The sequence below is a fragment of the Delphinapterus leucas genome, chromosome 5, assembly GCF_059928025.1.
Source record: "Delphinapterus leucas isolate spDelLeu-1000000601 "Yukka" chromosome 5, BTC_Dleu_Yukka2, whole genome shotgun sequence".
Lineage (NCBI taxonomy): Eukaryota > Metazoa > Chordata > Mammalia > Artiodactyla > Monodontidae > Delphinapterus > Delphinapterus leucas.
Genome location: NC_143133.1, coordinates 66,594,322 through 66,616,727, shown reverse-complemented (window position 1 = coordinate 66,616,727; position 22,406 = coordinate 66,594,322). Strand labels below are relative to the sequence as shown.

General features: G+C 39.2%; 1 protein-coding gene across 14 annotated transcripts in view; it reads left to right on the top strand.

Moving 5' to 3' along the window:
- The window catches only part of ATP8A1 (ATPase phospholipid transporting 8A1), a 241,088-nt gene that overhangs the window by 45,317 nt on the left and 173,365 nt on the right, over positions 1-22,406 (top strand). For 13 of the 14 annotated variants that reach the window (XR_016393271.1, XM_089911849.1, XM_089911844.1 and 10 more), the window contains exons 5-6: positions 1,284-1,329; positions 16,730-16,770. Coding sequence is in view for 12 of the 14 variants with exons in the window: in XM_089911849.1 (XP_089767975.1) it covers positions 1,284-1,329; positions 16,730-16,770 (87 nt within the window). In the remaining 2 variants the exon portion in view is untranslated. Of the gene's footprint in view, positions 1-1,282; positions 1,330-16,729; positions 16,771-22,406 lie in introns of those variants that run through there. The other variant, XM_089911852.1, reaches the window with a different exon arrangement.

Genomic DNA, 22,406 nt, shown 5'->3' with positions numbered 1-22,406 from the left:
TGCTGTGTCTTAGAGTGCTCATCTACAAGCCCAGGCTTTTCTCTGGAAAAGTGTTTTCATTGGTGCCTGTGATTCTAAAAACCATGTTTTCTCAAACGGGGAACTTAGGAACTCATTTTACTACACTCATGCCAACCCGCCTTGTGGTCAGGTATGCACAGCTAAACCTGACCCTGGGCTTTATATGATAGAATCTTTGAGCTCAGAGTCAGTTGCACTCAACACGTTTCTTCAGCGTCAGCAGAGGCTGATGTGTTATGCTCGATGCTGTAAGTTTAGACAGAAGCTGTGGAAAACCTCTAGTTGAACCGTAGAGAAGATAGCCTCCCCTGGCCACTCAAATTCTCACCTTTCCTCTGACCTTCCCTTTCTCTTTCTTACTGCTATAAAATCTTGGCTTCTGTAGCTTTTCAAACTCACCCACCTAGACTTAAACTAACTCATTTGTTTACCGTTTAATTTTTTCTTGCTTTGGGAGGAGGGAAAATGAGACTCAGTGACTTGTGGTAGTGGGAGAGGGGGCTGTAGGGGAACAGTGGGGAGAAGCAGCTTTGTGCAAACGGTGGACATATTTGGTTCCCGTCATTGACAGACATCGGCACGTCATTAAATTATAGAGGATGTACTCAGCTAATTAGATAATGAATTTCATAAGAAACTGAAAATATTTCAGTACCATTATTAAATGGTAGTTATTATAGGTAATTCTCATGGGCGATCTTCTTTTTTAAGTAAGTTATTTAAACAAAAGTCTAAATCAGCCTTTCAGCTCCATCTTTTCTAGTACATTAAAATTTTAATCGTACCTGTATAATAATGTAAGATCCCTCCGAGGACCACACCCCTGTACTCCCAGAACAGGAGTAACATATAAAGATGCTATGGATTGCACTTTCAATTTTAAAATTCCTGCATACCCTGATTATTCCCATTATCACACCCTGGGCGTACTTATAAAATTGATATGGGTAGGGGCTTCCCTGGTGGCGCAGTGGTTGAGGGTCCGCCTGCCGATGCAGGGGACGCGGGTTCGTGCCCTGGTCCGGGAGGGTCCCACATGCCGCAGAGTGGCCCGTCTGGAGCCTGTGCTCTGCGATGGGAGAGGCCACAGCGGTGAGAGGCCCGCATGCCACACACACACACACAAAATTGATATGGGTGTGAAAGGACAGAAGCTTTGAGAAACATAAGTTTTAAAAATCTCTCTTTTGTAATAGGTGCTATCTTGTTTTGTTAATCTCATCCACTTTTTCACAGTTTTTGTTTTTACTTTTAAATTTTAGAAACGACATAAAGCTGATAATGCAGTGAACAAGAAACAGACCCAAGGTAAGAATTATACATTTTGTTTCTCGCATCTGTCAAATACACTCATAGTAATATATACAAATCACTTCAATTAAATATAATTCAACTGAGAATACTGTGTATCTCTTAAGTTTTTGTTCCAGGATAGATTCTTCCTTTGTAACATTTATTAGCATGACACTTAAATTCACATTAGAGTGATTTACAGGGGTAATATTGATAGTTTTGAAAAGTAACATTTTTAATACATTTTAAGTGCCTCATAGCAATGTACTCACAAGTCCTGTCCATAAAATCTGCAGTTGTTTTGACAGTGTTAAGTGCTACAAAATGTCTTTGGGTGTGTGTGTATGATCTATAGATGTATTCTAGGTATGATTTATAGAAAATAATCAGATGTGATGTTACTTGAGTAAAAGGCATATTGGAAGCACTTTGAATTATCCTGTACTTGCAGAAGCTATATACTCCATAAATAAATAAAACAGTTAAAACCAGGCCAGCTTCTGGAAAGCACATGGCATGTTGATGTGGCTCTTTTGTTGTGGGTCTCATTTTGATGGAGTTGAAACCCAAATGACCTTCAACACAAGCAAATAGACTGTTGTGCTCTCAATTTAAAAAAGAAGTACCCAGGAACACGTGAAACAGACATCTTACCCCATCCGTGAGCTTTCCCAGTCTGAGAATCTCATCTCTCTGAAGTTCCCTGATGTGATGAGGCTCAGCCATGTCTGCCAAAATTAGCTGGTAATTAAAAACAGTATTTTTTAATTAAAGGCTCTGACTTTTATGGGACTCTGTCAAAATGCCCTAGGGCTTCTCTTCTTACCACCTTCTACCAAAGGGATTATCTGCTGATCTTTGATGCATTTGAAAAAGGTACATTTATTAAAGTATCACCTAATAAATTAAATATTTACTGAGATTATACTTATTACGGGGCATATGAAAAAGTATAAGATGGGAACTCTATAAAGGTGAAAAATGATCTTGTGTGGAAAATGAAGGATTTGGATTACGTGATCTCAGTGTCTCTAGATTTTTGTGGCAAATGCTGGTTCCTGCGGCAAATGCTTTACGAATTCAAAAGCAGGAGAGAGAATTGTGGCGTAACTTGAGCTAGATCTTGAATTTCGGGAAAAGTTTGGATGAGCAGAGGCACCTGGGCAAGACATTGCCTGTGTGCCAAGTGAGGAAGGGTGAAGAGAGCTTTTCCTGAGCAGAGATGAAGACGGCTGTTGGATTGCTTTGTGGAACCACGAGAGTGCCAGATGGGGAAAGGAGATTCCTGGCAAAGGGAAGCAAAGACATGATCAGAAGGGTAGGCCAGGGTCAAATTTTACAGGGCCTTGAATGCCAAGCCAGGAGATTCCAACTTTTCTTACGTATGCTGAGTAGCTGTTGAAGGTTTACAAGCCAAAAAGAGATAAGGTAAATATGCAGATTAAAGTCGGAGAGCAGAGTGACACAGAATAGGGGGCTCTTAGAAGCTTGAGGACTAAGCTACTCTAGGGGTTTAGGTGGGAAGGGACAGCCATAGGTATTGAAAGGGGAAAAAAAAAAAAAGCAAAAATGTTTCAGGTACTGGCATTTTTGGCAAGTGGTGCAGTTTTTGCATTTGTTGCCATGTTGCTCAGAATGTTCAGTAACAGCTTTTGAACCAAAAATATGTAACTGTTTTTTCCAATACATAATGTGTCTTCTGGCAGAGGGCTCCTATCCTCAGGGACTAGCAGTTACTTATTTTCAAGCCTTGGCACAAGAAGTCAACATTGTACAGTTGAAGAGTAGCCGTCATAGCCGTGTTGATTTAAGCTACCACACCCTGTATGGGTGGGTTCTCTGATTTTCCAGGTACTTGCCTACTTCCAAAAATACTCCCTTTTTGCCCACTATTCAGAGAAAAGGTTCTTTCTTGGTTATCATTCTTGGTTCACCAATTCATTCTGGAATAACAGGATTAGCTCTGTGGTTAAAAAGTGAGAGGAAAGTCTTCTATAGTATAGAAAACTCATGTCAGAAATAAAATATTAAGGCTTACATATAAAAATCATTTTAAGTCAGAATAGTTGGAAAGCCCATGTTCAAGAAATTATGGTCTTTAGTTTGCTACTTGATTGTTTTCTAAGAGAATCGAATCGTCCTTTTTTTTTTCTTTGCCTAGTTTGAGTATTTGGTCGTCTTTTTGATTTTGCAGTTGATAGGTGATAACAAATGTTTGAGTAGGATACTGTTTGCTGTCAGATAACTCAAATTACTGATACTTTAAATGAAAGCCATCTGTCCATAGGCCAGACTGAAATTCAATTTGCTTTCCTGAGTTGAGGCAGGAAGTGGTGTAGGAGTGGGAAAGGGGTTGTTATTTTTGACAGGCAATTAATCATGACAGATATTTTTAGTATTTTACTTAAATTTCATTTTCTAAATGTTTATCAAGACCATGTAATATATGAGGATGTCTTTCCCTCAGATTCAAATATTAATCCTTCTATATTCTTAGAAAAATGAATATTTTCTCTCCTTATTTTGCATTGAGGCACTAAAGAGTGACTTTTTTCTCTGTCATTCCCTAGTGACTTCAGAAATACAAATTCATGATTTCACTTACAACATTTTCAGTGAACTGGTACCTGTCTGATGCCTCATTTTCACCAATTAATGAACTTGATCAGGGGTTAAATTCTGGATTCTGCAGAGGGCAAGTCTTCCTCATCTTTGTGTCCTCACAGCTCTAGCCCAGGGGCCCATCCTCAGCAGGTGCTCTATGTGAGTGAATGAACCACTCTCTGTATAGATACTTCAGTATAGATAGGAAGCAGGAAGAGACTAGAAATGAAAGGAGCCTCCTTGAAAATTCATTATCTAGGGTGTGAGCAAGATGAAAAGCAGTATTTCCAAAACACTGTGTCCCAGACTGTTTCGCAGGCGCTGATAAGATAAAACAAAACCAAAAAAAAAACTAACATGGTAGAAGTTCTTGCCTGCTCTTTACTGTCTCTGTTGAAGTCATCATATCATCATTTTACTCTGCTCTGCATCCTATGAACACAGCACTGTGTCCACTTATCACTTCCACTGCCCGAAAGCCCAGAGCACTGCCGTATTCAGGACCCCCAGGTTTTCCTGGCATCTAAATTTACCTTATTTTCTCTGATTTCTTCCTCAATATTTGAGCTCACAATATCTGACATACCCTCCCTCCACGTGTCTACATACACACAGGAGGCAGTCTCTCACTCTGTCCTAAATTGGGTTTTCTTGGCCAGACTTAGCTCTGCAGAAATTTGTTAATTATGCATTTGTAATTATCACTATAATATGTATATTGAAGCCAATCCCCATAAGAATTTGTTGTGATTGAGCTAGTTCTCTTTTTAAATTGTCAACTTATGCTTTTAGTTTTTGTGGAAAACTGCTATGGCTAGTATTTCAAGTGGAATGATAGTTTCACATAAAGTCACAATATGGAGGCCTGGGAAAGGATGGGGTTCAGGTGCAGACTAAGAAAGATATTTTGGATCTAAAAATTTTTAATTAAAGATGCCTCTTAATGAAGTAGATTTGCTGTTTTAAAATCCCAGGTTCGGATATATTCCCTGAAGGATGGTGTACATACATTCTGCAGGTGAGAATGTCTGGGAGACACCTGTGACATCTGGCAGCCCATCAGTCACCTGACATTAGATTGTTTCATACCTTGTTTTGTTAGTAGGTATTAGATTAGAATAAGTCTTTAATAAAGCAGTAGAATAAGTCTTTAATAAAGCAGTTTTGCTCTGTTTTAATTTAATTTAGAAAAAGATAACATGAACTTCTTTTTAACTAGGCACATAGCTAAAAATAATAGATCTCATCTCCACCTGATTCGTCTTTTCCCAGAGCTACATCAGCCATTTCAGAAGTGGAGTTGAGTTGGTGGCCACTGATAACCCCTAACAAGGCTACTTCCCTACAGGGCACATAGTTGCTTATCTCTGACTGCAAGCTATTTCACCTTTAAAGTCCTTTATGAAAAAGATGTTGAGTTGGTGTGGGTTGAATTTGTTTTAGGTTGTTAAGCCTGAAATGACCTACTAACAAGGCTGAATCCATCTGGTTGAGTTCATTTCATGCTAAGGGACTTAAAATAGCACCACTTTCGTGGCTTACTGAAAAAGCCAGTGTGCAGCTTTTTTGTTTCCCTGTCGGTATCTGGCACATCTGATCCATCCATAAGCCTGGACCTGTACTCTGCCACGTGTACATCAGTTACCTATAAATAGTTCTTAGAAAGTATTGTTTCCATGAGCAATTGAAAATTGAGCACATATGTGCTAAAGAATGTTTTCAGACACCTCTAAGATTGTTAATATCTTCAAATTAAAATTTTAAAATCGTACAGTTTTATGAACTGAACTGGTTAGATATTTTTAGCAACAGCTCTGGATGAAGAGGAAGTATTTATTTGTGGGGAAGTACAACTGCAGATGATCTTTCATTTGCCCCATAAATAAAAGCACACCAAGAAACAAAATCCACTGAGGAAATTGAGGGCCATAGATAAAGTGAAAGGAGAAAAACAGGTGTGACTCCAAGTTAGAACGTTTATTGTTTCACTTCAGTAAGTCTTGCTGAACATCTACCTTGTGTAAGACCCAATGCAGAAAATGCAGAAAGAAACCAGGCTTCATGCTTGCCCTGTAGGAAATTAGAATCTGGTAGGGAAGATAACATGCTCACTGATACTATGATACAAGAAAGATAGAAAGACTAATAAAGACCAAATGAGAGGGGTGGGGATTCAGAGATGTCACATGCGAGGATCACAAAAACGAGTGGACTTTGAGTAAGCAGAGCTGTCGGGGTGGGTGCAGGGATGATCCAGGAGGAAATGGGAAGGCGTGAGGTATATTCTGGGAAGAGCAAATACAGATGTCCCTTGGTATCCATGGGGAATCGGTTCCAGGACCCCCACCGATACCAAAATCTGATTCCTTTACACAAAATGGCATATGAGTGGTGGATGCAGAGCCCGTGGATACAGAGGGCTGAATGCAGTCCGTTTTGGCTACAGCACAGGGTACGTGGCAGAGAGCAGTGGGGACAGGGACGGGAAGGCAAGTTAGGGTCATAATTTGGAGGCTTTGAAAACCAAGGTGAAGAACTTGGAGAGAATTACTGAAGGGTGTGGCTAGGTTCCCAGTCATACTTTTTAACAAGGAATGTGACAGCTGTATGGGGAGGGGTGGGGTGAGGCACAAAGGGAGACTGACTTTTGATTAATTAGGGAAGGGGAATAGGGTGGCAGCAATGAGAAGGCAAAGGAAAATACACAGTGGACAGATCCAACTGGACTTGGCAAAGGAGGGGAAAACCCGTCAAACACCAAATGCTGAATTAATAGAGGACCAAGGCTGTGATACCCACTAAATCCAGCATTTAAGAAGTCATAAAATAGATAAACAACAAGAATTTAGCGTATAGCACAGGGAATTATAGTCAGTATCTTGTAATAATCTGTAATGGAATAAAATCTGCAAAAAATCTGAATCACTATGCTGTACACCTGAAACCAATGCAATATTGTAAATCACATCTTCAATTAAAAAAAAAAGTCACAGTTCTTAACTGGAGTTCCAGTTCTAAACTGGAGAGCGGATGTGGGGCTGGAAGAACTGAAGCCTAGCTGCAAGGAAGGGTGGAATGACTGGTGAGGCGATGCAAGGAGATTTTTCTTTCAAGGATTTCTCAGTTACATAAAGGAAAAAGCAAATGATTCATGACTCTGTGCAGCATTGGGGGGGAAAACATTCTGAGCGAAGGAGGTTCCTGCCCCTTGTGCACTGATCACATCATCTCACCCATATTTTTTTAAGATAAGTCACTGGTTCTCAAACAGCTTGCTGAAACTCACCCCTAGAGTTTCTGTAGGCCTCACAGGGGACCCCAGAATTTCATTCTAAAGAAATTCTCAGTGATGCTGATGCTGCTAGTGAGGACCCTTGTTAAAAGTTTTAAAGTAAGCTGGAAGAAGTGGTATCAGTTCATCGAAAAATCTCTATACACAATACGGACGAGAGTGGAACTCAGGAGGTTCCCTTTGTCTTTTGTGTCAGAGGATCCCAAGAAGATTGTTGCTAAATTTGACCTTTATAGGCAAGTTCACGAAGGAGACTTTTGTGCAGTGTCAGTTTGTGCTACAAGAGGTTTTTTGCCTTCGTTGTCTTTGTAAGGGTCTACGTGGTGAATGAATTGATGCTTTAATATGGGTATGCTGGTTTTCCTTCTCTGCCCGGTTCAAAACTAGTCTCAGCGGTTCTCTTAGCCTTCTCAATGCACTAAATCTCCTCTGCAATGCTTCCTGCCACTTAGGGATTGCAGCATGCTGCCTTTGCTGCGGTTTCTCTATGTCCTGTGACAAGGGTAGTGCCCATTATCCTTTTGGATAATTTGCCTTTTGTTAACCTATTTCAAGAAGTGGCTTGGGGCTTCCCTGGTGGCGCAGTGGTTGAGAGTCTGCCTGCCGATGCAGGGGACACGGGTCCGCGCCTCGGTCCGGGAAGATCCCACATGCCGCGGAGCGGCTGCGCCCATGAGCCATGGCTGCTGAGCTTGCGCGTCCGGAGCCTGTGCTCCGCAACGGGAGAAGCCACAACAGTGAGAGACCCGCGTACCACAAAAAAAAAAAAAAAAAGAAGTGGCTTGATTGCCCAGGAACGACACCCCACACACTCCAATGACTCTTTGTAACGTCCTTAATGGTAGACCAGTTAGATCGCCGTGGTGATGGCTTCTCTCAAAGAAGCCAGTGCGAGACCCTCAGCCAGCACCTGTACGTGTGCGACATTTGATTGAGTCCTGAGAGACTGACAGTTTCTCCAGAGCCTTTGATTAGGGAATTCCCAAGGGACTCTAACAGAATGTTTTTATTTCAACAGAAAATCCATTACCCAAAAGCTGTTAAGTAGCATCCTGCTCAGTAAGAACAGGTGACATTTGAGGTATTTGTTTAAACTATGAGCTCTCCCATGCATACTAATTAGCCAGTGTGGAAATTATAGCAGGTGTGTTTGGAGAACTGCTGAGAGGTGGAGGAGATTTGCATTTAAAAGGAAGAGCTGTTAAAGCATCATAAGACAAGCCATTGACATAATTCTTTCCTAGCTTGTTCTCAGTTCCCTTCACCAGGCATCACTGATCATCTCCTCCATGGCTCACCTTCTCTAGAGTTGTGAAGTAAGTGTACTTTGGGCCCAAGAAAGCTAAAAGCTCAGCAAAGGACCCAGCATCATTTCTTGTTTCCTCTAAACCTGGTTAGAGCTGGGTTAGAGGAGGTCAGTGATTAAAAATAACTAGGTTTCTATGTCAGTCACCAGCATGATACATGTGATATGGTTTATTTTAATTGTTCTGTGGTTGGATATTTAGGAACCAGTTCAGAAGTAAAGACAACAATGAATTGTGACTGACTTTTATCCAAGCCTTGATTTGTGCAGAAACCTTTTTTTTTTTTTTGCATTGGGTCTTAATTGCTGCGCGCAGGCTTTCTCTTGTTGCAGCGAGCGGGGGCTACTCTTCGTTGCGGTGCATGAGCTTGTCACTGCAGTGGCTTCTCTTGTTGCGGCGCACGGGCTCTAGGCACGTGGGCCTCAATAGTTGTGGCACGTGGGCTTCAGTCGTTGTGGCTCCTGGGCTCTAGAGCGCAGGCTCAGTCGTTGTGGCTCACAGGCTTAGTTGCTCCGCAGCATGTGGAATCTTCCCGGACCAGGGATCGAACCCGTGTCCCCTGCAATGGCAGACGGATTCTTAACCACTGCACCAAGGGGGAAGTCCCCAGAAACCTTTTATATGTCATGAGCTGATTTTTAACTTCACCAGAATTCTGTATTGTTCTCTATATCCTAAGATGGGTCTAGCCTCAAGTTTGAAGAAGCTATGCACTTCTAGCTTTTATTTCTGTGTTACGGTTTTGTAGATCAAAAACAAACGAAATTGGGGGTGGAAGGTAGAAGGGATAGAAACATCCTCAGTTCTAAGAAGCTTCCAGGTGATGCTGATGCTGCAGGTCTCTGGACCACCTGTTGAGTGGCAAGGTTCTGTACTACATCCAAAAGTATGTTACTCTTAGTTAGAATTCTAATTCAGTGTGGGACATAAAGGTAATTTACACTTGGATTAATCTAGGCCACTGTAGCTTTCAGAATAAGTACCAAGTACCCATCAGATTGACAAAATTCAAGTGACTGGTAACAGTTCGTGCTTGTCTAAGTTTATAGTCAGTGGAACTTTATATATTGCTAGTGACAGTGTAGATTGCCATATGGAAGTAATCTGTATCTGATAAAAGTACAAACACAAATACCCTACAGCCAGCAATGCTCCTTTGGGACTCCTCTCCTATAGAGTACAATTACATAAATATATTTCAGTGTTGTTTGAGGTGGTAGAAAAAAGTAGAAGTCACAATTTCCACTGAGAGGAGGATAGTTGAATACATTATGATACAACTGTTGTGTAAATCAGAGTTGTTTCACAGCTGGACTGGAATACCTCTGTGCTGATCCCAGAGACACCTGGAACTGTGATGCTGAACCTTGGCCAAGAGAAGGACGAGGGCTTCCCTGGTGGCGCAGTGGTTGAGAGTCCACCTGCCGATGCAGGGGACACAGGTTCGTGCCCCAGTCCGGGAAGATCCCGCATGCCGCGGAGCGGCTGGGCCCATGAGCCATGGCCGCTGAGCCTGCGCGTCCGGAGCCTGTGCTCCGCTACGGGAGAGGCCACGGCAGTGAGAGGCCTGTGTACCGCAAAAAAAAAAAAGAAGGACGAGATGGACTAGCTGTTGAATTAATGCTCTCTGCAGGGTTTGAAACCCCCCTGAAGCACCCAAAATTTCCTCTGCTTAGTTTAAGGATGTATATAGATTGATGGCTTACCTGGTTTAATTTGTAACATAATCTGGCTTGTCTAATTGACTGGGAGGTATAAAAGATCCCCTGGAAACATTTTCCCAGGCTTTCCTGAAATTAAGATTTATCATACATATCATGGAGGTTCAAAATCCATGTCCGAGGTGAACGAGAAGGGACCCTTGAGGGCTGTGCCTAGGAGTTTCTCAGGCCCCTGATGCTTGCCTGGGCTTTCATTTTCCCTCTGTACCATATCCTCTAGCTTGATTAAAACTTTTCTTGAATACACCCTGTGGAGTCTTGTGAGTCTGTTCAGTTATCTGACCCATTTGTAATGGATACATCCATACAAGGGATTATTTCTCAAAAAATGGGTTGTCTCTGTGCTTTGTCCTGAAAGTACATGTTAAGTGGAAAACCAAGTTGCAGAGAAATAAATTTTTAAAAAGAAAGAGAACAAACATGCATATGTGGATGCTTGTCTAGAGAAAAGTATGTGAGGATGCATCAGCATTCCTTACCTTGAGAAAGTGGCATGAGAGGAGGAAAGAATCTCAGCTCTTCCTTTATATAACTCCAGTTGACTTGGCCAATAATACATTGATTCTGCAGTTTGTTAGAAAACATTGTTGGCTGAAAATGTATTTAAAAGTTTCTTAGACATATCAATTTTTGCAGTAAGCCGTAGTTTCCAGTGTGTGTCTTCAGGGATGAATGGAGGAAACCTTTGGATGGAGCGTAGGGGAGAAGAGAGTAGGAGGATGTACTGTTTGGGTGGAGACAGGCATCCCCTAAGAGATGGTAGGAGGACAGGCTAGTTTACAGAAGGGGGGTGGTGCAGAAGGGTCAGGTAGGGGAGGGACGTAGGTAGGTTCGAATGTGCATGGTGAAACCATCCGAGTGAGGGGGATGAGCAGGTGGGGAGGATGGACAAGTGAAGCAGATTCAGATGGTTTTCCAGGTTTCAGTGAAAGTGGCCAGGCTTCCAACCTCCCTGGTGGAGCAGACTCCCTGGTATGGTCTGGTCAGCTGAGTTTGGGAAGCCTGCTGTGACACTTCCATCCTGTAAGGGGAACCCAGTAGAGTGGTTCAGGGCTATTTTCAGATGTGAACTGACCAGTCTCTTCCAAGTGGCAGCATTTCAAGGAGGGCTAGTTTGGATTACAGAGCTGGAAGGGGTGGCCCAGAGTTGACATCAGAGGACATTCATGTCCCAAACACACAGGAACATTAGTGTATCTAATGGTTGTGTAACCATTTCCAGCTGCTCACATTGGAAACATTTCAGGAACTTATGAAACTGAGAAGGCTATTTTAAGCAAATGTTTAGATAGTTCATTGGCATCATTTTATGTAGCTGGTTTTTTTTTTTTTTTGGAGTTATAATTCACAAACCATAAAACTCATTATTTTCAAGTATACTGTTCAGTGTTTTTTAGGATATTCACAGCGTTATGCACCCAACACAACTATCTGATTCTAGAATCCTTTCATCACCCCCACAAGAAACCCCAGACGTATAAGCAGTCAATCCCCATTGCCCTCTTTCATGAGCCCCTGATGACCACTAATCTACATTCTATTTCTATGGATTTGTCCTGGGCATTTTATATAAAGGAGATCATACAACATGTAGCCTTTTGTGACTGGCTTATCTTCAAGAGTCATCCATGTTGTCACATGTATCAGCATTTCATTCCTTTTTTATGACTGAGTAATATTTCTTTGTATGGCTTTACCCCTATTGTTTAACCATTCATTGGTGGATGGACATTTGGGTTGTTTCCACTTTCTGCCTATTATGAACAATGATACAGTGAACATTTGTGCACAGGTTTTTGTGTGAACATTATGTTTTCAGTTCCCTTGGATATATACTTAGGTGTGGAATTTCTGTATCATGATAGCTCTGTGCTTAACTTTTTGAGGAAATGCCAGAGTGTTTTCCTGTGTAGCTATTTTTTAAACATTGTGTATATATTGTTTTTAACATGAGATCTATTAAGGAACAGGGTTGTATCTTTAGTAAATCTATGTAACTACTACTATGGCTTCATATGGGCCCAAACACATAGGAACATCAGTGGATCCACTTTCCATCCAGCAAGTATTGACTGAGCATCTTTGTGTTGCTGCACTGGGAATACAGCGGAGAACAGAATAGAGAATATTCCTGTGGTCAAAGATTTTGGAGTCTGGGGAAGGAGAAAGCCTTACATAAATCCTCTCTCAACTAAGTATGTAGTAAAACTGTCATAAGTGCTCTGAAGGAGAAGTGCAGGAAGCTGATTTAGACTTGAGGGTAGTGGTAAAGGTGTAGGTGTCAAAAAAATGTCCCCTGAGAAAGTAGTGTTAAAGCTGAGATCTAGGTGAGGATGGAGGGAAAGTGTGTTGCAGTCATGGAAACATGTGCAAAGGGTTTGAGGCAGGAAAAAGAGTGTTGCTTTCAGCACGATGGGCCTGGAGAAGGGGCAGAGGGAGTGGTCAGAAGTGGTGATGGAGATTAGGCAGGTGCTGCTTCATCAGAGGGCTTCGAGGTGTTTGGACTTATTTTATGAGCCAAGGGGAGCCAGCCGAAGAGTTTTAAGCAAGGAGTCACTTAATGTTGTATATGTATGTATGTGTATAAGGATATATGAATTGATACATAGTAATCCATAATTGTATGTAAAATCATTGTACTTTGTCATTATAGCTATACTGTAGAAACTAAATTTGAAAGAGATCAAGAGTGAATGTAGGAAGCTAGTGGTGAGGCTAATTCAGACCTCCAGTTGGGAGATGACAGTTGCTTGAAGTAGGAATGCCAGTGTTGGTCATGGTGGAGGAGATAAAACAAGGTGTAATTTGATATGCCTAGAGCACAAAATCAACAGGATATTTTTAGTAGTAAAAATTATTCATGATTTCCAAAGATTTCTCTTTTTTTTTGCAGAAGAGCTTAAAAATAGAGAGGTGAACAGAGAGGCATATGAGCATAATAAAACTGCCAAAAACCGTAATACAGCATTGTTAACAAGCCAAAATTGTTTCTTAGAAAGTATTGCTACCCCCCCCCAAAAAAAACCCTACTGGAACTACTAAGTGAATTTTACAAAATTACATGATGACAAGGTCAGTGTATGAAAGTTTAACGCCTTTCTATATACTACCGGTGACTAATTGGAAAATGGAGTAAAAAATACAACTTATAAGAAAAAAGTCATCAAATGTCAAGAAATAAATCTAATGAAAGACCCATACACTGTAAACTCCAAAACCTATTGGAGAAAATTTATGAAGACATAAATAAATGGAAAGGTGTAGCTTGTCCATAAATTGAAACACTTGAGCCCCAAATCAAAGTCCCAGGAGGGTTTGGAGTATTTTTAGAATTGACAAGTCAATTCTAAAATTTATATGGAAATGCAAAGAATTCAAAATAGCCCAAACAGTACTGAAAGAGAACAATGTGGGAAGACTTCCTAAGTTCAAGACTTACCACAAAGTTAAAATGATCAAGGTGGTATGTATTGGTGTGAAAATGTGTAAATTGATCAGTGGACTAAATACAGAGTCCAGAAATCAATCCACCATAGTACCATGTCAGTTTAACCGGGGAAAGAAAGATTTTTTTAAACCGAATCTCAGATATGTTGATTGAAACCTTAATACAAAAATACTATATGATTCAATGCATATGACATGCAAAACTAACTTACGGTAAATGATTTATATCTGGGGATGGGATAATGGACTGTAAAATGGTATGAGGAGTCTTTTTGGAGTTCTGCATCTTGTCCTGAGTGGTGAATTCACAGGTGTTTACAGTTTTTAAAAAACTCATTGAACGGAATACGTAAGGTCTATACACTTTGTTGTAAGTTATACTTCAATTAACGAAGGAAAACCTCTTCAGTGTGAGCCCGGCAGGTGTCCTAAATACAGGACAGGGAAGTAGGCTGCCTATAAAGCAGGAGGAAACCACAAACAAGCATGGTGATGGAGTGGTGAGCCCCATCGAAAGAGGTGGCCACTGCTGTCAATGCCGCACGTCACAGTGCAGTAACTGACTGAGCTCCCCTGATAAGCCTGAAGTCTTCGTTTTCATGTCAAACCTCTTGATTTTACAAATATTGGAAACTGATTTTTAAAAACCCAAGTATTGCAATGTGGGAATGTTTACTTGTATGAGGTGGAATTAGAAGAAAATAAACGGCAATAAAGAGCTCCAGGTACTATTGAACAGGATTTTTTTTCTAATTTAAATTTATGCAGATTTTAGCCCCAGTCAGTCAGTTATGCAGATTTGAACAGCACTTTGCCAACACTCTTTGTTGAGTACTTAATATTGCAGTCACTGGGTTAAGTGATTAAAGGGCGAAGTGCTCTCATTTGTTCTTTTTTTTTTTAAATTTTGGCCGAATTGGGTCTTTGTTGCTGCACGCGGGCTTTCTCTAGTTGCAGCGAGCGGGGGCTACTCTTCATTGTGGTGCACGGGTTTCTCATTGCAGTGGCTTTTCTTGTTGCGGAGCATGGGCTCTAGGCATGTGGGCCTCAGTAGTTGTGGCACGCAGGCTTCCATAGTTGTGGCATGCGGGCTTCAGTAGTTGTGGCACACGGGCTCAGTAGTTGTGGTGCACGGGCTTAATTGCCCTGGGGCATGTGAGATCTTCCTGCACCAAGGCTCAAACCTGTGTCCCCAGCATCCGCAAGCATATTCTTTAAATTTATTTATTGATTTATTTATTTTTGGCTGTGTTGGGTCTTCGTTTCTGTGTGAGGCCTTTCTCCAGTTGCGGCAAGCGAGGTCCACTCTTCATCGCTGTGTGCGGGCCTCTCACTATCGCGGCCTCTCGTTGTAGAGCACAGGTTCCAGGCGCACAGGCTCAGTAGTTGTGGCTCACGGGCCCAGTTGCTCCGCGGCATGTGGGATCCTCCCAGACCAGGGCTCGAACCTGTGTCCCCTGCATCGGCAGGCAGGCTCTCAACCACTGCGCCACCAGGGAAGCCCCGGCGAGTGTATTCTTAACCATTGTGCCACCAGGGAAGTCACTTCCCCAAGGGCTTTTTTACTCTTAAGTGTCACGCTCTGAACCCCTTGTACTCCCGGAGCAACATCCAGGAGCAGTTTTACTCCTGGCATCAGTTTGGGTGAACTCTACAGGCATTAGAGTTTTGTGTATTAGAATATAGGGATCAGTTTTAGATGCCTGGTGCTCAGATCCTTCACCCCTAACTGTATGAATACTGTCAAAATTGGAATTTTAACTTAATCATATAGTTACTGGAAATACTTTAGTGTTAGCTCTTCGTCTTGGAATTATTATTTAAATTAATGAGGTTGATTCACCAAAATTCACTGCAAGATATTCCTTATTGCATTTATTCATCTGTTTAACTAGTGCTGGAGTGTCTTATGGGCCAGGAGTGCTGTGAAGTGCTAAAGATAAAGAAATGAATAAGACACAGCCCCTGGCTTCAGGGAATTTTGGAACACAAAGAGATTATATTTAGATGAAAATAATTTATATTGTAACACTGGTTTCCAGACCTGTTGGTATGTAATTAGTGTTAGATTTGCTATTGCACATTTTGGGGATTATCATCATCGTGATTTACTTAAGAGGGTTCAGCCTTCATCTCTTCTAACATCAAAAGAAACTGAATCTAATGTTTTTGTGCCTGTAAATTATTCATCTTGCAAATATTACCCAATAGCTACTTTGTGCCAGGTACTCTACTGTTTCCAGAGAATATTGTGTTAAACAAAGTAAATATTAGCTTGCCCTCATGGAATTTACTGTGAGGATAATTTGTTGACTGACCTTGACTTAATCCTTTTAAGTACTTCACATTTCTTTTTTGTTTTGTTTTATCTGCTAGTGTCTATTGGCATATTCAGTATTATGCCACAGACACACTGCAGGAATAAAAAAAAGGTATACTGAGTAACTTTACTGTTGCAAAGCAGTAATAAAACACTGAGAAATATCAACCCCTCAATCATAATTTAATTGTAGCCTCTTCTTTTATTTCTTCTCAGTAAACCAAATATAGAAACATTTGCTATTTTGCATTATTTTAAAGCTAAAGGTACAGATTTTTTTAATCTACTGGTTTATGTGTTAAATTTTTACTACCGAGTTTGAAATCCATTCCTGCTATGCTTGTAAATCTTTTTTTTTTTTTCTTTTTTAACATTGCTACTGTTATGGCTTCTGAAATTTTTTTAAGCTTGTCGCTCCCTTTGCCAAGCATTTTTACGGCTTTCTCTTCCAGCCAACCCCTGTAATTCCTTTGTGTGCTGATGAAAGCCCTTGGCAATGCCAGTGAGATAGAATAGTATTTTATTTTGAGATCTAAAATGTTCATTGGTTGTTTCTTTGTGTAATTTTATGTATCTTTGCTGTCATAATTGGTTTTTAAACCTATAAAAATTGTTACCGGTTAATTTATTTGAAGCTATTCATTTAAAATGATCATTTCATCAGAGATTGGCTTTTGATAAGTAGTAAAAATATTCTTAAAACTGTCACCTTTTCTCTTTCCAGTTTTGAGAAGTGGTGCTTGGGAAATTGTGCACTGGGAAAAGGTATGCATTGATTTTTATTTTGTTACAGGAGAAGAAGTGCATAGAGGTAACTCTAGTAGATGTCATTTTTGTATATAATATAAGCAAATGTCAAGGATTCCACTGATACGAAAGCTATTTAGTAATTAATGTTGTAAACATACATGGAATCTTCAGTTAGTCACTTCCATTTAATAATTTGCAATATATTAGAAGGACTATATTACCTTAAAGTAATATTTAGAACTTTTTGTTCCTTTCATAGTATATTTTGAGTACTGTTTTCATAGATTTCACTTATCCATGGACTGTTTTGTGTTGTAATTTTTTGCTTTAATCATCTACTGTCCAAGTAAAACAAAAATTAGATTCTGATAGTTCACATTTGTATACTTTACTTCACATTCATATATCATGACTAATCGCATTTACACACTGCTAATTCATTTTTTTTTAATGTCTTACTAATTAAATATCATCTTCTAATGAGCTGGAAATCAGTTCCATCAAGAAGTTAATTTGCTCATAGGAGCTCTAACATGGTAGTTAGTGAGTTGAGTCATAATTTAGCAAGTGTTATCCAAGCATTCGTACGCTTTTCAGACCTCAATTTCAAAAGGTAAGCAATGATTGTTAGTTCTCCCTTAGTTCTGGAAGACCATTTAATCGCCAGTCATCCACAAGTGAATAACCTTAGTAACTTGGTGAGAGACTTTCGGAGGCGAGGCCATTCTACCCAGGGGACTTTATTTTCTGAGATTGCTAGTACAATGGAGGTGTAACCCACACTCAGTTTATTTGCACTCCAGTATTTCCCAGGTAAAGGCCATGCCCTGATTCTACCTTGTGATGTTCATAGTCACCTTGTATTCCCACAGGGAACAGGATTCATCCTGAATTAATTACATCTTTGTTTATTTTAAATCAGTAGCCAGAATAGAGATTGACATCTCCTTTGCTGGATATTTGAAAACTCACTAGTCTCTCTCTCTGGTCTTTGACATGAAAGTAACATAGAGGAAAATACTTTGTGCTTTCCTTATTTCTGTGATAGTCACCTCTTTTTCAGAGCAAGATAAAAAAAACAAAAAAGCTCAATTGACTGTTTCAAAAGAAGTTTCTTTTATGCTCTTGTATAGTACTTGTGGATTTAAACACTTTAGAGCCAAGACAAGTAGGGTATAATCAAGTATGATAAATTGAATTTTATTATAAATGTGTTTCATTTACTAGGTTTGTCGGGGTAATTAACATAAATGCATATCCTAATAAATTGATATCAGTTTCTTCTTACCTAGAGTGCTTGCTTAGAAAATAAACAGTTGTAAAAAATAAAAAAAAATTAAAAAAAAAAAGAAAATAAACAGTTGTAAAGTCAGGAGATAACCATCTACTAGTTCACCCTAAAATTAACCTGTTAAAATGTTTTATTTTCCTAATAGACTGTCATTATTCCAAGATTGATTGGCTTATTTTAACTTACTTTTTCAATTTTCCACAGAGAAAAAAATTAAATCACCAGCGCATGATTTTCCATAGAGGTAGCATTCTCAGTTGTGTTGGAGATGAGTGCCACATTTTCCCTGAGCATCCCACTTCGAAATACAGAGGGGTAGAATTTAAGGTGTTGCCAAAAATCATCCAGCCAAAATGAGCTGATGTTACTTAATAACTAGAGGTAGATACTTAATTAATTAGAATTAATAAAAGTTGGTTCAGTGATGAATTCAAGACAAATATTCAGAAATTGACATCACTCTTTTCAGCAATAGCAATTTAGAAAAATACAGTGAAAAAGAGATCTCATTCCTGGTGGCACGTGGGATGCTTACCAGTAAACTTGAAATATATATATGACCATTGCAAAGAAAACATAAAAACTTTAGGTGTTAAAGTTTCACAAAAAGACAAATATGTAATATTCCTAGAAAAACACCACTTGTTCAAAAGTAATGGTGTAGTATAATCAGGAAAATTATCTTTTCTTTTCCTCAAGAGTTGACTAAATTATTCATTGTAATTTCAAAAATAAACAGTTGAGAAAATAGAAGAATATTTTGGAAAATTAACAGTGTGCAAGGATTAAATATAAGTAAAATGGTAAGCAAAAGTTATTAAAATAGCGTGAATCTGTTGCAAAAATATACATTGATGAAAAGCATAAAATAAAATAGGATGCCCTGAAATAAAGCCTATTTAATATTTGATAAAGGAGGCAAAAATCATGGATTAAAGGATTATTTAGTAAATCATGTTGGGACCACAGATTAGCAGTTTCAGGAATAATACAGTTTTATATCTAAGACACAGCCTGTGCTAAAATAAATTTCAACTGGCTAGAAGAAAATGTTGAAACATTGTTTTTGAAAAACATACAAATAGAATAAAGACCTTAATAAATATTTGGAGGAGAACAAGATCAAAATCTCAAGGATCTATGGAATTTGATTATATAAAATTTAAAACTAGTACACATCACGCAAATAAGCAGAGAGAATATAGAACTATTTGCACCAAATATGACAAAAGATTGAAATCGTTATCTAGATAGGAAATATAAGCTGGCAAAAAGTAAGAAGAAATATAATAAGCAACCAGACTCAGTATAATATTCAACCTAATAATAAAAGTTGCAAATTTAAACGTTATTGAGGCCTTGTTTGCTATCTAGTCAAGGAAAAAAACTTGTATTTCAGAATTTTTATGAAGTATTTTATTCACATACTATTGTGGATTAGCAATTTAGGTCTTCATATTGACAACCACAAAAAAAAAAAAAAAGAAAGAAGATTCTGGGAATTTATCCCAAGAAAATAATCATAAAGTAGGGAGATACCTGTACATGTATAATAATTATCAATTAACATTATTTGTAACAGTGAAAAGTTAGAATATGAGGATATCCAACAATAGAAAGAGCATTTATAAATAATGACATTCTACATTCTAGTATATTTTGTGACAAGTAAAAGCTGTCATTTCAAATACTGTAGCAACACAGAAAAATTTTATACCATCATTCAACAAATACTTATTGAGTGTAGGTGCCAAGCAGTGAGCTCACAATAGCAAGCAGGACACATGAGGATTCCTGTGTCATAGAATAATCAGAGGTGAAAAGAACGGGACGGTGTACACTAAGATGCTGGCTATGTAGAAGTGGTTTATTGAACACTGTGTGGACAGGTGTGAAAGCAGGCTGGCTTGTTGTGTTAGCCAGATTATAAGGCAAGTCTTTTCTTTAGCTTATGTAATATTTTGTGCATTTAAAAATAAAATCAATAAACCAAAACCAACAGTCTGATTCACATGCCAATGTAATATGGTAAACCTTAGTGCAAATGGGCTTTAGTTCAGGATTCTTTCTTTCTTGGTCTTTCTGAGTGTGTGGCTACTGAGGTTGCTTTTTAATGTTTCTCAGAGGACCTACAAATTTGCAGTGTTCATCCAGCCATTCACAGATGGGCAGACTTCAGCTCCCAGACACTAACAGTTCATCCCTCCAGTTACTGATCTGTTGCACGAGATTAAGTTGCCAGTATCTGGTTTTCTAAGAAAGTGTTAGAATTACAAAGCCCTGTATATAAAATAGATAACTAAGAAGGACCTACTGTATAGCACAGGAAACTCTACTTAATACTCTGTAATGGCCTATATGGGAAAAGAATCTAAGAAAGAGTGGATATATGGATATGGATAACTGATTCACTTTGCTGTACACCTGAAACTAACAACATTGTAAATCAACTCTACTCCAATAAAAATGAAAAAAAAGGCCCTATACAAGGCATTGCATCCCCACTCTTGAAAGTAAACAGCTGTCTTCATTACCACAAAGATCAGTTCTTAAGATTGAGATGCAGCTGAGACTGTTCATATGTTTTTGAGATAGTTGCTTAGGATAGAATTTAGGTGAAGAATCTTAGAATTGACACATTTTTCTGGTTTTGTAGAAAAACATGGAGTGGTGGGCTTCCTGCATGTGTAAAAGTCACTCTGTATAGTTGCTTTAATGCATGAAGTTTCCACCATGAAATATATTTCTCTGGATTAAGAATTCACATCTACAAAAATTCCTCAGTAAAAATATAAATAAATATGCTGGGGCCTGCAATTGGACAAATCAGATTTTCAGTCAGTCTGTTACAGTTTAATAAGCTTATTACCCTTTTTCATAATCCTCAATTGTAATTACTAATGTCAATGACTTCAGAAGGCTCAAGGTAGTGACCTGAAGCCCTAAATATTTTTTTAACTTCAGTATTTTGGGGACTAAAACTGCTTTGTCATGACGTTCCTCCAACTAGAACACGTGGTCAAAGAATTTTTGCCATCTTGACTTTCTCTTTTCTGTTCCCATGCACACACCGGGCTGGAAACGGGAATGAATGCCACATTAGGAGCTCAGAACCCAAAAAGAAAGAGGTGTTTGAGAAAGTGAGCTAAAACATAGGCATCAGAAGGAGGGGGTAAGTTCCCTGCTCTCCTCACAGTGCCGTGAGAACTACTTTAGCATTCAGTGAGCCCTTGGTTTTCCGAAGCCACTGGGGGAACCCGTTAGACCATATAAGAGGCTAATATTTTCTTTTAGTCTTCAGTTTAATAACCATAAGGCTTTCTTTTGTCTTACAGTGAATAAAATGTTGGAAAACTGTACAATTAGACTCTAACAGACTTATGAAAATTCCTAACAGTGTAATATAGACAAATATGATCCTGATTTTATAAAGCATACAGTCTGATTGGAGAGCAGACCTTAATACACAGAAGGTGATTAAGGAGCAATTAAATGATAACCTGGGTAGCATTCTCTCTAAGTGCTCTGGCTGCAGAGAACTTTGTTCTTTTTATCTTGCTTTCAGTGGGTGCTATCAGAATACTATCACAACACATTATTTTAAGGGCTAGTTTATACCTATACTCGCTGGTTTTTTATTTTCCCAGTTTGCCCTTTTTTGAGGAAGGGGGTGTTCGATTCCAAGATCCCTGACAATTTGTCAATTTGAGATAATCCAGATTTCATCTGAAATAAACCTCTTTTAAATCAAGGCATTCAGAGTTTCCCTACCTGGATAACCAGCATACATACCGTAGATGAGACAGTCCCCTCCAACCTTGCCTAACCTGTTCCTCCCCCAGTATATAAGTAAACCACAGGGGGCTGTCTCATATTGTGATTCGCACTGAAGACATCATTCTCTCCCACCCCTCCCCCCAAGTAAAGTGTTATTTGGGGGTTCAAGGAAAATTAGGGAGGGGAGAGAACAAAAAGTCTTTAAGCTTCCCCCCCCAAAGAAAGGGCTTTTCTTTTCCTGATTAATTATTAAAACGTGCTTTTAGGATCATTTGGCTACTAAAAGTGAGGGCAGCTTTCATAATATAATGGGAGTGTGGCCATCAGTGTAACTTGCTGAATTTGGTCAGCAAGCCAACTTGTTAATTAGTTTGCCAAAAGCTCTGTGACAAACCTATCCCTTAAATTACTTCTAAGTTTCTGGACATAGTTTATCTTTAATTTGTCTTCAGACCATGCTCACAAAAATGCTAACAGGTAGTAAAATGAGAAAGAGACTAAGCTGTTTGTTTTTTTTTTTAATTTAAAATACAGTGATTGTTTCATTATATTTGCTTATGCAAAATCAGGCTTTGCAGACAGT